This window comes from Triticum aestivum, chromosome 7B (assembly GCF_018294505.1).
Source record: "Triticum aestivum cultivar Chinese Spring chromosome 7B, IWGSC CS RefSeq v2.1, whole genome shotgun sequence".
Classification (NCBI taxonomy): Eukaryota; Viridiplantae; Streptophyta; class Magnoliopsida; order Poales; family Poaceae; genus Triticum; species Triticum aestivum.
This window is the reverse complement of record NC_057813.1, coordinates 649,620,631-649,638,637: the sequence shown is the minus strand read 5'-3', so window position 1 is coordinate 649,638,637 and position 18,007 is coordinate 649,620,631. Positions and strand designations below refer to the sequence as shown.

Sequence of the window (18,007 nt, the reverse complement as noted above, 5' to 3'; positions counted from 1 at the left end):
AAATAATCCACAAACTTCATCCACAAAGATAAGGTGTAAGTCGGGATGCAATGTTCCGTCTCCTGCAAAAGGATTAGCTAGTAGTTTTTCTATCATACCCGAAGGAATCTCAAAGTGAATACTTTCATAAGGTTCAGTAGGTTGAGGAGCATCTCTTTGCTCTTCTGGTTGGGGTGAAGATACCCCAAACAAGCCACTCAAAAGATTAGTTTCCATAGTGACAAGTAACAGAAAATTTCAGCACACTATATAAATGTTTCCGTACCAAGTTCCACTCACCAAGAGCGCTACGCTCCCCGGCAACGGCACCAGAAAAGAGTCTTGATGACCCACAAGTGTAGGGGATCTATCATAGTCCTTTCGATAAGTAAGAGTGCCGAACCCAACGAGGAGCAGAAGGAAATGATAAGCGGTTTTCAGTAAGGTTTTCTCTGCAATCACTGAAATAGTAGGTAATAGATAGTTTTGTGATAAGATAAATAGTAACAAGGAAAAAGTAAATAAAGTAAAAAAGTGCAGCAAGGTGGCCCAATCCTTTATGTAGCAAAGGATAAGCCTGGACAAATTCTAATAATGAAGAAGGAGCTCCCGAGGACACATTGGGAATTATCGTCAAGCTAGTTTTCATCACGCTCATATGATTCGCGTTCGGTACTTTGATAATTTGATATGTGGGTGGACCAACACTTGGGTACTGCACTAACATGGACAAGCATCCCACTTATGATTAACCCCTATTGCAAGCATCCGCAACTAAAAAAAGTAGTATTAAGGTAAATCTAACCACAACATTAAACATATGGGTCCATATCAACCCCTAACGAAGCAACACATAAACTATGGTTTAAGCTTCTGTCACTCTAGCAACCCATCATCTACTTATTACTTCCCTATGCTTTCCTCTAGGCCCAAATAATGGTGAAGTGTCATGTAGTCGACGTTCACATAACACCACTAGAGGAGAGACAACATACATCTCATCAAAATATCGAACGAATACCAAATTCTCATTACTACTAATAGCAAGACTTCACCCATGTCCTCAGGAACAAACGTAACTACTCACAAAGCATATTCATGTTAATAATCAGAGGTGTAATAATATGCATGAAGGATCTAAACATATGATCTTCCACCAAGTAAAGAAATTAGTATCAACTACAAGGAGTAATCAACACTACTAGCAACCCACAGGTACCAATTTGTGGTTTTGATACAAGATTGGATACAAGAGATGAACTAGGGTTTTGAGATGAGATGGTGCTGGTGAAGATGTTGATGGAGATTGACCCCCTCCCGGTGAGAGGACCGTTGGTGATGATGTTGGTGATAATTTCCCCCTCCCGGAGGGAAGTGTCCCCGGCAGAATAGCTCCGCCAGAGCCCTAGATTGATTCCGCCAAGGTTCCACCTTGTGGCGGCAGAGTTTCGTCCCGTAAGCTTGCCCACGAATTTTTCCAGGTCAAAACCCTTCATATAGCAGAAGATGGACGTCGAGGGCCTGCCAGGGGGCCCAGGAGATAGGGGGGCGCGCCCTAGGGGGGTGTCCCCCTGTCTCGTGGACAGGGTGTGGGCCCCCTGGCCTATTTCTTTTGCTCATAATTCCTTAATAAATCCAAAAAGTTGTTTCGTGGAGCCTCAGGTCTTTTGGAGTTGTGCAGAATAGGTTTCCAATATTTGCTCCTTTTCCAGCCAGAATTCCAGTTGTCTGCATTCCCCCTCTTCATGGTAAACCTTGTAAAATAAGAGAGAATAGCCATAAGTATTGAGATATAATGTGTATTAACAGCCCATAATGCAATAAATATTGATATAAAAGCATGATGCAAAATGGACATATCAAGTTGTCTCGCCAACTATTACTTCTACTACTATGGCTAACGGTTTAGCAATAAAGTAAAGTAATTACATGGCGTTATTCAATGACATGCAGGTCATACAATAAATAAAGACAACTCCTATGGCTCCTGCCGGTTGTCATACTCATCGACATGCAAGTCGTGATTCCTATTAGAAGAACATGATCAATCTCATACATCACATATATTTCATTCATCACATCCTTCATCGCCATATCACATCACACGACATATGCTGCAAAAATAAGTTAGACATCCTCTAATTGTTGTTGTAAGTTTTTACGTGGCTGCTATAGCTTTCTAGCAAGAACGTTTCTTTCCTACGCCAAAACCACAATGTGATATGCCAATTGCTATTTACCCTTCATAAGGACCCTTTTCATCAAATCCGATCCAACTAAAGTGGGAGAGACAGACACCCGCTAGCCACCTTATGCAACTAGTGCATGTCATTCGATGGAACCTGTCTCACGTAAGCGTACGTGTAAGGTCGGTCCGGGCACTTCATCCCACGATGCCGCCGAAACAGGATAAGACTAGTAGTGGCAAATAAATTGACAAAATCGACGCCCACAACAAACTTGTGTTCTACTCGTGAATAGAAACTACGCATAGACCTAGCTTTGATACCACTGTTGGGGATCGTAGCAGAAATTAAAAAATTTCTACGCATCACCAAGATCAATCTATGGAGTAACTAGCAACAAGAGAGAAGGGAGTGCATCTTTATACCCTTGAAGATCGCTAGTCGGAAGCGTTGCAAGAACGCGGTTGGAGGAGTCGTACACGTAGCGATTCAGATCGCGGCCGAATCCGATCTAAGCACCGAACAACGTTGCCTCCGCGCTCAACACACGTGCAGCCCGGTGACGTCTCCCGCGCCTTGATCCAACAAGGAGGAGGGAGAGGTTGAGGAAGAAGGCTCCAACAGCAGCACGACGGCATGGTGGTGATGGAGTGGCAGTTCTCCAGCAGGGCTTCGCCAAGCTCTTGCGGAGGAGGAGAGGTGTTGGGGAGGGGACGGGCTGCGCCTTGGATGTGGTGTTACAGCCCTCCCCTCACCCCTCAATTTATAGGGAGAAGGGGGAAGGGGGCCGACCCCCTCTAGATAAGATCTAGAGGGGGGCGGCGGCCAAGGGGGAGGGGGCTTGCCCCCCAAGCAAGGGGGGCGCCCCCTTTACGGTCCCCCCAACCCTAGGCGCATGGGCCCTAGGGGGGTGGCACCCAGCCCTCTTAGGGGCTGGTTCCCTTCCCTCTACAGCCCATGAGGCCCTCCGGGACAGGTAGCCCCTCCCGGTGGACCCCCGGAACCCCTCTGGTGGCCCCGGTACAATACCGGTATGCCCCCGAATATTTCCGGTGACCGTATGACAACTTCTCATATATAAATCTTCACCTTCGGACCATTCTGGAACTCCTCATGACGTCCGGGATCTCATCCGGGACTCCGAACAACATTCGGTAATCACATACAAATCTTCCTTATAACCCTATCGTCATCGAACCTTAAGTGTGTAGACCCTACGGGTTCGGGAATCACGCAGACATGACCGAGACAGCTCTCTGGCCAATAACCAACAACAGGATCTGGATACCCATGTTGGCTCCCATATGTTCCACGATGATCTCATCGGATGAACCAGGATATCGAGGATTCAAGCAATCCCGTATACAATTCCCTTTGTCAATCGGTATGTTACTTGCCCGAGATTCGATCGTCGGTATCCCAATACCTCGTTCAATCTCGTTACCGGCAAGTCACTTTACTCGTTGTGTAATGCATGATCCCGTGACCAACCACTTGGTCACATTGAGCTCATTATGATGATGCATTACCGAGTGGGCCAGAGATACCTCTCCGTCATACGGAGTGACAAATCCCAGTCTCGATTCGTGCCAACCCAACAGACACTTTCGGAGATACCTGTAGAGCACCTTTATAGTCACCCAGTTACGTTGTGATGTTTGGTACACCCAAAGCACTCCTACGGTATTCGGGAGTTACACAATCTCATGGTCTAAGGAGATACTTGACATTAGAAAAGCTCTAGCAAATGAACTACACGATCTGGTGCTATGCTTATGATTGGGTCTTGTCCATCACATCATTCTCCTAATGATGTGATCCCGTTATCAATGACATCCAATTTCCATAGTCAGGAAACCATGACCATCTGTTGATCAACGAGCTAGTCAACTAGAGGCTCACTAGGGATATGGTGTGGTCTATGTATTCACACATGTATTACGGTTTCCGATCAATACAATTATAGCATGAACAATAGACAATTATCATGAATAAGGAAATATAATAATAACCATTTTATTATTACCTCTAGGGCATATTTCCAACAAAGCAAACATGCAGAAGTAGTAAAGGGATGCATGGGACTCAAAAATATCCCAACTTAAGAGTCTAAGCCACAAGATCTGATATTCCCTCAAGTTGTTGATATCGTCGTTCTTTCTTTTCTAGAGTGGGTGTGTTGGTGCTGGTGAGGGCTTGGCGGAGCTTCTCGTTGTCTTCTCCAAGAAAATGATGCGGAGCTTGAGTTAGTCCACATTTTCCTCCAATTTAGCAAATATAATGGATATTTTGTTGAGTACCAATGAACTGAAGTGAGCCGCCCCCTAAGTGAAGGTAGTCTAGAGTAGTGTGGTGTTGATAAGCTAAGAATGGCAAGGAATACGTGATGTTAGAGTAGACATGGATGTTGTGGTGGGTCATTCTCCGCAACACATAAGCAGAAACACGTGCGACATCCCCAATAGATTGTATATTGGTTTGTTGGTAAAAATTGTCATGTCATCAATCAACAACTCATCGTACAACTATTTCAGTAGGGAGTATCTAGTTTACTAAGTGAGAAGTGAGGAATTTGAGTTCTTTCACAGTACATCATATTATATTGGGACATTTAATTTTGTGATCCAAGGGCTCAAATTAGTCAGCACTAGAACATATGTCTGGCGGTATATTTAGGCTGTAAGGGCAATTTGGGTAGTTTGCACGTTATCCATTTGCCAACCGGGTCAATATTTGTTGATTCGCTTCCTTAAATGTGACGTGTCCACTTCCGCATTGTCCCATGTAACAAATTGATCTCCTCGACCAGCTTCAGGTCGTTGGACAATCAGAACAAGTATTATAGGGCGACATGGGCTACAAGGAATGCTATACATCAAATTTTGCCTAGTTGGAGGAGATAGAAGAGGAGAGAGAAGATTGATCCAACTTTTACATGTGCATACAATCGCATGAATTTGGTTGTACGTGAGCGTGTGTCCAAACCAAATTGACCCAACAGATTGGCCCAACTTTTACATGTGCGTACCCACGACAAGAGCTCGACCACTGGTGGCGGAGGTAAAGGCTATGCCAACAAGGCTGACATGCGTCTGGTTGGCGGAGGCGCTCCATATTGCGTGGCCGCAGGCGATGGAGGACCGGGCCCGGCCGCCGGTGGCATGTGGAGTGGAGGATAGATACGTGTCCGCCACTACGATTATCTGAATAAGTACATATTCATAGGACAAACTCTGAGCTGAACCATATTAACCGTTGTATCAACTTAATACTACGCATTTATTCTATAGTACGGTGTAGCTGAGTCTATTTCTCCTTATTATTCTATGACGTGTCCTCACAATTTATATGTGTTGGAAATTCTGTCAACAACTATCTTATAACCATGGGAGAGAATCTTCCGCTATTTGCTTATTTACACAAAAAATATTTACTTTGAGAGGCTGTACTTTCCTATCTGCCCACTTAATATATCTTGCCCAGTTTTCTTAGGAAGAAGGAGAATGTATCTGACCAAAGATAAGGCTGGCCATAGAGTATTTTGGATGAATTCATTTACTATTTTATATAATGTAACCTCATTTATTATGATACAATATTTGATACTTAATTCCTTCGTTCCTAAGTATAAGTCTTTTTGGAGATTTCAATACGGATTACATATGGAGCAAATGAGTAAATCTACACTATAAAACGTGTCTGTATACATCCGTATGTAGTCCTTACTAAAACCTCAAAAATGACATGTATTTAGAAACGAAGGGAATATTACTCATATCTTTTTCTCAGTAAATACTATATCATGTCATCAATATGTCTAGTTGACATTGCATGATAGTAATAGCAGGACGACAGCTCGTGGCACGGGAAAAAAAAGGACAGCTAGTGGTTATCTCCTTCGAATTCAAGATCCTTATCCTAACTGCACTCTCTTGCTTATTTTGCTTCCTTTTTTATTGCATTAATTAGCAGTAGCAACGGTGCCAGGATACATGCAGCGGTTTGTGCAAGTTCACACTCCACACCAATGGATGAGCCAGGTAAACGAAGCACCTAATAAACACTGACGCTTTACCCCGGGAGATATGTACGATATCTGCAGGATAGCTGCATGATTTCAGCGTGAATTAAGAATACTTCCATTTTGAAACTACACTACAGCTGAACCACTACTTATACCCCTCTATATATACCACATTTATACAGCTTCTCCTGAGTCCTCAATCGTACCCCTGCACCCCTCTCTTTATCTCAAGAATATCACTACCTTCAAGCAGAGGGCTGCAGATCGAGGGGGTATACGTTCGTACTGGATAGCTAGATATGGGGAGTGTTGGCAATTATTTGCCCGTCGTTGGTATGATCCTGGTGCAAATGGGTCTTGCTGGTCTGAATGTGTTGTCAAAGCTCACAATGGCGTCCGGCATGAGCCCTTACGTGCTCATCACCTACCGAAATCTTCTTGGGGCTGTGTTCCTTGCTCCCTTTGCTTTCTTCTTCGAACGGTATGATTTAATTTCTTCTATAAACAATTTCTGATTTCTTGATGGCTATATATGTTACACACTAGAGCACAAGACGTTCTGCAAATCTGCGTTCTTTTTAGAAGGAGAAGAGTCCACCTTTCATAAAGGAAGTTTCTTTTTTTCAGATGACTTCTTGATCTAAGATGTAATATTGTACGGAACTACCGGTTCTTGTCATTTTTTTTGGCCATGGATTTACAATGTGATGTCTTCCTGGTTAAGTAATTTGTCTTAGAAAATCCTGTATTTAATATTGTTGAGTTTTTTCATTAATTTGACGTACTACATGTAATATACAATACTTACTCTGGTCCAGAAAACGTGTGTTATGTTCATAAAAAAACATCGTTGGAAAATTTATTGAATCTAAATCCAATGGTACGGAGTAGTACCACATCTTTGAGATAATACATATTTTCTACTTATTACTACATTTAGTTTGGAAAAGGAGTATTTATGTGAATAGCTGCTACTATTATGCATTCAACTATGAGTGAATATATCCTTCTTACATGAGTGGCCCATCCATATCTAGTAGTATCATCAATGAATTAATTACCTCACTGTTCTTACGCAATATGATTTCATATGATTATGGATGCAGAAAAACTTGGGCCTCAATTAGCAAGAAGACACTAGTACAAATTTTCGTATGCTCCGTTGTTGGGTATGATCTTTTTTCCCTTTCGCAACTGATTGAGAGTCATCTGCGCTCTGAAGTCTGAACTGATATATATGTACCTTACCAATGGCTTATTACTAGATTTACAATTGATTTTTGTATTTTATTTAAAATTTAGTTGTCAGCAAAACATTTTCCTCCAAGCATTCTTAGTTTATTAGAAATAAATACATTTTAGTCCTGATTGAACTAATGAGACACTTCTTTTAGGGAAGTAACACAAAGCCCAGTATTTTAGTCCAGAGACTGGGATATTTATGAAACCTTGCTTTCTGAATCCAGTTACAAAAATCAATTACTCTCTCCTATCCAAATTAATTGACGCACCTTTAGTATAACTTTGTACTAAAGATGTACTAAGGTGCGCCAATTCATTTGGGCCTGAGGGAGTACCAAATTCCTAAATTTATGCATCCATGTTTATGAATTCAAGATTCAAAATATTATTAAGAATGTAAAAAGGTTTTCACCGCAAAAAAAAATACAAAGGACGCATCTGCATATAGGACAAAATATGATTTGCTAGTAGCCATAGGTATGGACTTCCAAATGTAAATTGGGATTAATTTTTTATTGTATAAGCAATAGCAAAAGCTAAGTGACAATATTAGTTTGAATCTGATTATCTGTACACACTTTGGTGGTTATGTGGCAGTGCGACGATGAATCAGGTGTTCTACTTCGTGTGCCTCAAGTACAGCCGCCCGACCGTGGCGTCCGCGCTGAACAACACCCTCCCGGCGGTGACCTTCGCGCTGGCGGCCGAGCTCAAGATGGAGCCCGTGGCAGCTCTCGCCGGGAAAGCCAAGGTTGGCGGCACGGCGCTCTGCGTTGTCGGCTCCATGCTGATGACCTTCTACAGGGGCCCCCTCGTCAGGACCCTGGACTCCCCGATCCACTGGCCGTACGTACAGCGCACCATGGCGGCCGAGGCCGCGGCCCACGCCGGCGGGCACACCGCCGCCCTCGGAGCCGCCCTGGTCATTGCCTCAAATGTCGCGTGGGCCGTTTGGTTCATCGTTCAGGTATGTACATGTACTACATACGGACGAGCATCTGCAGTTTGGCGTGTACAAGTTAAGGTGATGGATCGTTTTGGCGACGGTGGCAGAAGAAGATGTCCAACAGCTATGCGTCCCCGTACACGACCACGGTGCTGATGGCGTCCATGGCCAGCGTCCAGTGCGGCGTCATCGCGGTGGCCGCGGAGCACAGGCTCTCGGCGTGGGCGCTCGGGTTCGACATCAGGCTCATTGGCTCGCTCTACGCGGTAATTAACATCACGTTCACCTTGTTCAGAATCAGATCATCAGAGACAACACGACCGGTCTGCTGCAAATAGTCTGCTGTGGTGGAACTGAACATGTACAAACGTATATGCAGGGGGTAGTGGCGTCAGGAGTGGTGATCGCGGTGATGTCATGGTGCATCCAGGTGCGCGGGCCGGTGTTCGTGTCCATGTTCAGCCCCATGATGCTCATCATCGTCGCCGTCGTCAGGTGGGGCATCCTCGGCGAGAAGATACGCGTCGGAAGGTATTGCGATGCATCGATCGATGCATGCGTTTATTCTTGCACAATTTGGTGATCCAGTATACTTGATTGCTCATATATGTTTTGGTTTGCTTTCCTTCAACCAGCGTTATCGGCGCCGTGTTAATAGTCGTGGGTCTGTACACGGTACTCTGGGGCAAGGGAAGGGACATCGTCGCCACGGAAACCGCGGAAGACGACGAGGAGAAGAAAATCGGCGGCGGCGAATCGAGCAATGGGGCCGTCGACGGCGCGGCGGTCTCGCGGCCATGCCCCGCTGCTGATCGTCATGAGGCAACGGGCCAACCGTAGTATGGCACGAGATTTGCAGTGCAGTCTTGACTCGTGACATCGTGTCATGGCCTGAGTTTATGCCTTCTTGGGGTGTTGAACAAAAAGAACCACATGATTAGCTTGTTTCACTTATTTTATGAATCCATCACTCCGATCCATTAAGTGTGCGCCTCCTTGTTTTAGAAAGTGCAAATGACAAGAGTGTGTCTTGACGCGGGCAGAGGTATTACCGCCAAGAAATAACGGTGCCCTTTCAGAAGGATCTTTAAACATATAGAAGTTCAAAGCAATAAATCAAGAACAAACTTATGCATCCATATCTTCAATTAGAACTGGGTCTCGATTTTGACCGAGTCAATAATTTCTCAAAGCTCTCTCATTCACTTCTTGTATATTGTATACAATGTTTCCTAATTTTTAATGTCTGGCAATTAACTGAGGTCTTCAATTTAAATTTGAGTCATTCGGTTTTGACTGGGTCAACAATTTTTTGAGGAGCTCTCTCATTCAATTCTTTTAATTCGCTATGTTCCTTAATTTTAAAACTCTTTTCCAAGGAGCCTCCTCTCTCAAGCTTAGGGTTTCTCTGCCTCCCGCCGGCGCAACAGCCGGTCTGCCTCGTCTTCGGTGGCCTTAGGGCCATGTGGACGCGGTGGATTCCGGCCCTTGTCGGTGGGAGGGCTTCGTTTTTAAATGTTACTTCAAGTTTTGTTTTGGTTTGTGTCCTGCTCAAGAAGGCGAGACGACGACGGCTTCTCGGAGATAGAATAAGATTCTTCCCGTCTAGCCCCCGTTCCGGTAGTGTGTCTAGCTTGTGGAGGTGTGTCTCCGGCAGATCTGCTCGGATCTGTTCATCGTTTGTCTACGTTCGTGTGTCTTTAGGTTGAATCCTTCCGATCTATGCTACTCTAACATCATCTGCGGTTGTTGTTTTGTTGCGCTGTTTTATCCGGCCTTAGCACGATGACTTTCCGACTGTCTACTACAAGTTTTGTCCAGCTCCGTTGAGGAAGGGGTGATGATGATTGCGCGCTTTCGGCTCGCTTTGTAGTTTTTGTTAGGTGGTCTATAAATTTGGATGTAATTTTTATTATTTTTTATGTTTGTTATACTATCATGATTAGAGATGAATGGATCGAATGTTTTTTAAACGATAAAAAGATTAGTGGACCGAATTTAGACTCTGCTAAAAATCGAGAACCAAAAGTACATAGGGAATTACAACAGTTTAGTTGTTCAGGTCAGACACACACCAGGATAATATAATGATTACGTATAATCTAGTCAACAAACAGTGATACCGTCTAATCGGAGAGACTGCAACCTTTTTAGATTTCTGCGCAATCCTACTAGGTGAAAATCGTACACTGATAGACAAACCAATCCTCGGTCGCTTCGGTGGTCGGTTGTCACCATCGACGCCACTGCCGGATCCATCCCCAACGCCGGTCATGGATTCGGCGTAGCTACTTGGCTGGCTGGCTCAGCGCCGAAAAACGGCCTGAACTTCAGTCTCGTCTTCGTAAGCTTCCTCTGCCGGCGATGCCCCGTCAGCTGTTCCGTCCACGGAGTACTGCAAGCAAGCAGTGGCAATTACCGATCTATACTTTTGTGTGACACATCTGCAAACTGACAACTAGCGGCACGTACCTGGAGCAGTTCGCATGAGCGGGAGCGCCACCACCACCGGCATGATCTTCAGAATCACATTCTGAGAGCATCTCTAGCCGTTCGGCCTCCAGAGGCTTGAGACCCCCAGAGGCTTGAGATAGCGCCGTCTAGGGACGAACCGGTAATAATTTTGGCGTGGGGGCGATTGGGTTCCTAGGCGCCGCACCCAAGTCGTCCTCAGACGCCGTTTTCTGGACATAACAATCGGTCAAACACAACAGAAATTCGTCCAAACAAGATGATTTCATTGATATTTGTATAAAAAACTTAAAAACACAAACTAAAAAACGACTACGTCCAGCCACCGTCGCCTCTTGCCATCTACATGCCGAGGAGCTTGTAACCGGGTGTAGTCGCCGCCGTCGTCGTCGTCGTCGCCGTCGCCGTCGCCGTCGTCGTCGTCGCCGTCATCGTTGTCGTCATCGTTGCCGCCGTGCTGGGTGCCGCCGCCGTCCCTGCTGCAGCCCTGACCAACGTCGCTGATGCGCGGGGGGTTGGATGGCTCGGGCGCATCCTCGTCGTCGCTGTCGAGGACGACCACGCCGCCCTCCTCGCGTCCGCGTCGCCGAGCGGCGATCTCCTCGAAGGCCCGGCGCTGGCGCTCCATTTGCTCGCGGACGTAGTCCGTCTTCGCCCACTTGAGGGCGATCTCGTCGGCAACGGCCATGGCCTCGTGCTCCTTCTTCTCGGGAAGCAAACCCGGCTCGGTCTTCGGCCGAAGGAGCCGGTAGGAAGAAGGAGAGGGGCGGTCGCACTAGTTGGTGATAAGGGCGCCGTCGTGGGTGCGGCGCCCCAGTGGCGTGTCCTGCGGCTCCGGCTTGATGGGGCAAAGCGCCGGCGAGCCGGAGGACAAAGAGCCAGAGCCCGACGACGACGATGTCGTCGTCTCCATTCGCCGCGGTGTCCAGGAGCTGCTGCCGTGGCGAGAGAAGGAGGGGGGCGCCGGGTACTCCAGGCGCGACGTGTTGCCGGCCTCGATGTACTCGAGGACGGACTCGAGGGTGCGTCCTGGGACGCCCCACCATAGGCGCCGCCCCTCGGAGTTGAGTCGGCCGTGGGGCTCAACGCGGTTGGTGGCGGCGATCCGCTCCTCGTGGCGCCGCTCGAAGTACGTCATCCACAACGCGTTGCTGTCGGGGGCGTACCTCGGCTGGTTCTGCTGTGGCTCCGGCAGCGAAGACCGGATGCACACGATTTCGGCTCGCCGGTCCAGTCGGCGCGGGCGGCACCGGGACACCACCGGCACTGAGCCTCCAGGTGCCCGGCACCTTCATGTCCGGGGGCGCCGTGTAGTCAACCTAGTAGAGGATGAAGGAAATATGTCCTAGAGGCAATAATAAAGTTATTATTTATTTCTTTATTTCATGATAAATGTTTATTATTCATGCTATAATTGTATTAACCAGAAATTTAGTACATGTGTGAATACATAGACAAAGCATATTGTCTCTAGTATGCCTCTACTTGACCAGCTCGTTAATCAAAAATGGTTATGTTTCCTAACCATAGACATGTGTTGTCATTTGATGAACGGGATCACACCATTAGGAGAATGATATGATGGACATGACCCATCCGTTAGCTTAGCATTATGATCCTGACAGTTTCATTGCTACTGCTCTCATCATGACTTATACATGTTCCTCAGGCTATGAGATTATGCAACTCCCAAATACCGGAGGAATACTTTGTGTGCTACCAAACGTCACAACGTAAATGGGTGATTGTAAAGGTGCTCTACAGGTGTCTCTGAAGGTGATTGTTGGGTTGGCATAGATCGAAATTAGGATTTGTCACTCCGTGTTTCAGAGAGGTATCTCTGGGCCCTCTCTGTAATACTCATCACTATAAGCCTTGCAAGCATTGTGACTAATGAGTTACTTGCGGGATGAAGTATTATAGAACGAGTAAAGAGACTTGCCGGTAACGAGTTTGAACTAGGTATGATGATACCGACGATCGAATCTCGGGCAAATAACATACCTATGACAAAGGGAATAGCGTATGTTGTTATGCGGTTTTACCGATAAAGATCTTCGTAGAATATGTAGGAGCCAATATGAGCATCCAGATTCTGCTATTGGTTATTGACCATTGATGTGTCTCGGTCATGTCTACATAGTTCTTGAATCCGTAGGGTCCGCACACTTAACGGTCGATGACAATTTGTATTATGAGTTATGTGATTTGATGACCGAAGTTTGTTAGGAGTCCCGGATGAGATCACGAATGTGACGAGGAGTCTCGAAATGGTCGAGACGTAAATATTGATATATGGGAAGGCTATATTTGGACATCGGAAAGGTTCCGAGTGATTCGGGTATTTTTTTGAAGTACCGAAGAGTTACGGGAATTCGCCAAGGGAAGTAATGGGCCTTAATGGGCCATACGGGAAAGGAGAGAATGGCCTCAAGGGGTGCCCCCCCCATGGGCTGGTCCGAATTGGACTAGGAGGGGCCGACGCCCCCCTCCTTCCTTCTCCCATCTTCCTCCTTCCCTCCTTCTCCTACTAGGAAAAGGAAAGAGGAGGGGAATCCTACTTGGACTGGGGAGTCCTAGTAGGATTCCCCACACCTGGCGCACGCCCCTTGGGCCGGCCACCTATTCTCTCCCCTCCTTTATATACGTGGCCAAGGGGCACCCCATAGAGACACAAGTTGATCTTTTAGCCGTGTGCAATGCCCCTCCTTCACAGTTATACACCTCGATCATATCGTCGTAGTGTTTAGGTGAAGCCCTGCGCCGGTAACTTCATCATCACCGTCACCACGCCGTCGTGCTGACGGAACTCTCCCTCGGCCTCAGCTAGAACTAGAGTTCGAGGGACGTCACCAAGCTGAAAATGTGCAGATCGCGGAAGTGTCGTGCATTCAGTACTTGATCGGTTGGATCGTGAAGACGTTTGACTACATCAACTGCGTTACTTAACGCTTCCGCTTTTGGTCTACAAAGGTACATGGACACATTCTCCCCCTCGTTGCTATGCATCACCTAGATAGATCTTGCGTGATTGTACGATTTTTTTTGAAATTATTGCGTTCCCCAACAGTGGTATTAGAGCCAAGTCTATGCGTAGATGTTATATGCACGAGTAGAACACAAAGAGTTGTGGGCGATAATAGTCGTACTGCTTACCAGCATGTCATACTTTGATTCGGCGGTATTGTTGGATGAAACGGTCCGGACCGACATTACATGACCGCGTTCATGAGACTGGTTCTACCGACGTGCTTATGCATATAGGTGGCTAGCAGGTGTCTGTTTCTCCAACTTTAGTTGAGTCAAGTGTGGCTACGCCCGGTCCTTGTTGAAGGTTAAAAAATCACACTTGACGAAGAATCGTTGTGGTTTTGATGTGTAGATAAGAACGGTTCTTTCTAGAAGCCCGTAGCAGCCATGTAAAATTTTCAAAAACAAAGTAGATGATGTCTAACTTGTTTTTGCAGGGCTTGCTATCATGTGATATTGTCAAGGCATGATGTGATATGAATTGTTGTATCCGATGATCATGTTTTGTAACAAAGTTATCGGTAACTGGCAGGAGCCATATGGTTGTCGCTTTATTGTATGCAATGCAATCGCAATGTAATTGTTTTACTTTATCACTAAGAGGTAGCGATAGTCGTAGTAACAATAGTTGGGGAGATGACAATGATGCTACGATGGAGATCAAGGTGTCGCGCCGGTGATGATGGAGATAATGACGATGCTTCGGTGATGGGGATCATGAGCACAAGATGATGATGGCCATATCATGTCACATATTTTGATTGCATGTGATGTTTATCTTTTATGCATCTTATTTTTCTTAGTACGACGATAGCATTATAAGATGATCCCTTACTAGATTTCAAGGTATTAGTGTTCTCCCTCAGTATGCACCGTTGCTATAGTTCGTCGTGCCGAGACACCACATGATGATCGGGTGTGATAAGCTCTACATTTAGATACAACGGGTGCAGGCCAGTTTTGCACACGAAGAATACTCGGGTTAAACATGATGAGCCTAGCATATGCAGATACGGCCTCGGAACACTAAGACCAAAAGGTCGAACGTGAATCGTATAGTAGATATGATCAACATAGTGGTGTTCACCATTGAAAGGTACTCCATCTTACGTGATGATCAGACATGGTTTAGTTAATTTGGATCACGTGATTATTTAGATGACTAGAGGGATGCCTATCTAAGTGGGAGTTCTTAAGTAATATGATTAATTGAACTTTAATTTATCATGAACTTAGTCATGATAGTATTTTGCAAATTATGTTGTAGATCAATAGCTCGCGTTATAGCTTCCCTATGTTTTTAATATGTTCCTAGAGAAAACTAAGTTGAAAGATGATAGTAGCAATGATGCGGACTGGGTCCACGATCTCAGGTGTATCCTCATTGCTGCACAGAAAAATTATGTCCTTGATGCGCCGCTAGGTGACAGACCTATTGCAGGAGTAGATGCAGACGTTATGAATATTTGGCTAGCTCAATATGATGACTACTTGATAGTTTAGTGCACTATGCTTTACGGCTTAGAACCGGGACTTCAAAAACGTTTTTGAGACATCACGGAGCATATGAGATGTTCCAAGAGCTGAAATTGGTATTTCAGACTCATGCCCGTGTCAAGAGGTATGAGACCTCTAACAAGTACTTCGCCGAAAAATGGAGGAGAATTGCTCAACTAGTGAGCATGTACTCAGAATGTCTGGGTACTACAATCGCTTGAATCAAGTGGGAGTTAATCTTCTAGATAAGATAGTGATTAACAGAGTTCTCTAGTCACCATCACCAAGTTACTAGAACTTTGTGATGAATTATAGTATGCAAGGGATGACAAAAACGATTCTCGATCTCTTCGTGATGCTGAAATCGACAAAGCTAGAAATCAAGAAAAAGCGTCAAGTGTTGATGATTAAACAAGACCACTAGTTTCAAGAAAAGGGTAAAGGAAAAGAAAGTGAACTTTAAGAAGAATGGCAAGCAAGTTGTCACTCCCGTGAAGAAGCCCAAAGTTGGACCAAAGCCTGAAACTGAGTGCTTCTACTGCAAAGGAAATTGTTACTGGAAATGGAACTGCCCCAAATATTTGGCGCAATAAGAAGGATGGCAAAGTGACCAAAGGTATATTTTATATACATATTATTGATGTGTACCTTACTAGTGCTCGTAGTAATCCCTGGGTATTTGATACTTGTTCGGTTTATAAGATCAGTAACTCGAAACAGGAGTTGCATAATAAATAGAGACTAGTTGAGGATGAAGTGATGATGTGTGTTGGAAGTCCATGATTGATATGATCATCATTGAGCACTCCCTATACTTTCGGGATTAGTGTCGAACCTAAATAAATGTTATTTGGTGTTTGCGTTGAGCATGAATATGATTAGATCATGTTAATTGCAAGACGGTTATTCATTTAAGACAGAGAATAATTGTTATTCTGTTTACATGAATAAAACCTTCTATGGTCATAGACCCAATGTTGATGGTTTACTGAATCTCGATCGTGGTAATACACATATTCATAGTATTGATGCCAAAAGATGCAAAGTTGATAATGATAGTGCGACTTATTTGTGGCACTGTCGTTTGGGTCATATCGGTGTAAAGTGCATGAAGAAACTACATGCTGATGGACTTTTGGAATCACTTGATTATGAATCACTTGGTTCTTGCGAACCGTGCCTCATGGGCAAGATGACTAAAACTCCGTTCTTCAGAACAATGAAATGAGCTACTGACTTACTGGAAATAATACATTCCGATGTATGCTATCCAATGAATGTTGATGCTCGTGGTGGGTATCGTTATTTTCTGACCTTCACAGATGATTTGAGTAGATATGGGTATATCTACTTAATGAAACACAAGTCTGAAACATTTGAAAAGTTCAAAGAATTTCAAAGTGATGTGGAGAATCATCGTAACAAGAAAATAAAGTTTCTACGATCTGATCGTGGAGGAGAATATTTGAGTTACGAGTTTTGCCTTCATTTAAAACAATATGGAATAGTTTCACAGCTCACGCCACCTGGAACACCAGAGCGTAATGGTGTGTCCTAACATTGTGACCGCACTTTATTGGATATGGTGCGATCTATGATGTCTCTTACTGATTTATCACTGTCGTTTTGGGGTTATGCATTAGAGACAGCTACATTCACGTTTAACAGGGCACCATCAAAATCCGTTGAGACGACGCCTTATGAACTGTGGTTTGGCAAGAAACCAAAGTTGTCGTTTCTTAAAGTTTGGGGCTAGGATGCTTATGTGAAAAGGCATCAACCTGATAAGCTCGAACCCAAATCAGAGAAGTGCATCTTCATAGGATACCCAAAGGAAACTGTTGGGTACACCTTCGATCACAGATCCAAAGGAAAGACATTTGTTGCTAAGAATGGATCCTTTCTAGAGAAGGAGTTTCTCTCGAAAGAAGTGAGTGGGAGGAAAGTAGAGCTTGATGAGGTAATTGTACCTTCTCCCGAATTGGAAAGTAGTTCATCACAGAAATCAGTTCCAGTGATTCCTACACCAATTAGTGAGGAAGCTAATGATGATGATCATGAAACTTCAGATCAAGTTACTACAGAATGTCGTAGGTCTTCCAGAGTACGGTCTGCATCAGAGAGGTATAGTAATCTTATTCTGGAAGTCATGTTACTAGACCATTATGAACCTACAAACTATGAGGAAGAGATGATGAGCCCAGATTCCGCGAAATGGCTTGAGGCCATGAAATCCGTGATGGGATCCATGTATGAGAACAAAGTGTGGACTTTGGTGGACTTGCCTGATGATCGGCAAGCCATATTAAATAAATGGATCTTCAAGAGGAAGATGGATACTGATAGTAGTGTTACTATCTACAAAGCTCGACTTGTCGCAAGAGGTTTTCGACAAATTCAAGGAGTTGACTACAATGAGACTTTCTCACCCATAGTGATGCTTAAGTCTGTCTGAATCATGTTAGCAATTGCTGCATTTTATGATTATGAAATTTGGCAGATAGATGTCAAAACTACATTCCTGAATGGATGCCTGGAAGAAGAGTTGTATATGATGCAACCAGAAGGTTTTGTCGATCCAAAGGGTGCTAACAAAGTGTGAAAGCTCCAGCGATCCATTTATGGACTTGT

General features: G+C 44.8%; 1 protein-coding gene across 1 annotated transcript; it reads left to right on the top strand.

The window, feature by feature from the left end:
• The first annotated feature begins 6,411 nt into the window (after positions 1 to 6,411).
• LOC123163101 (WAT1-related protein At1g09380) lies at positions 6,412 to 9,622 on the top strand. Its single transcript, XM_044580863.1, has 6 exons — positions 6,412 to 6,670; positions 7,296 to 7,358; positions 8,029 to 8,398; positions 8,485 to 8,643; positions 8,757 to 8,908; positions 9,013 to 9,622. The coding sequence occupies exons 1-6, from the start codon at positions 6,489 to 6,491 to the stop codon at positions 9,215 to 9,217; spliced, it is 1,131 nt and encodes a 376-aa protein (XP_044436798.1). The 5' UTR covers positions 6,412 to 6,488; the 3' UTR covers positions 9,218 to 9,622.
• The last annotated feature ends 8,385 nt before the right edge of the window (positions 9,623 to 18,007 follow it).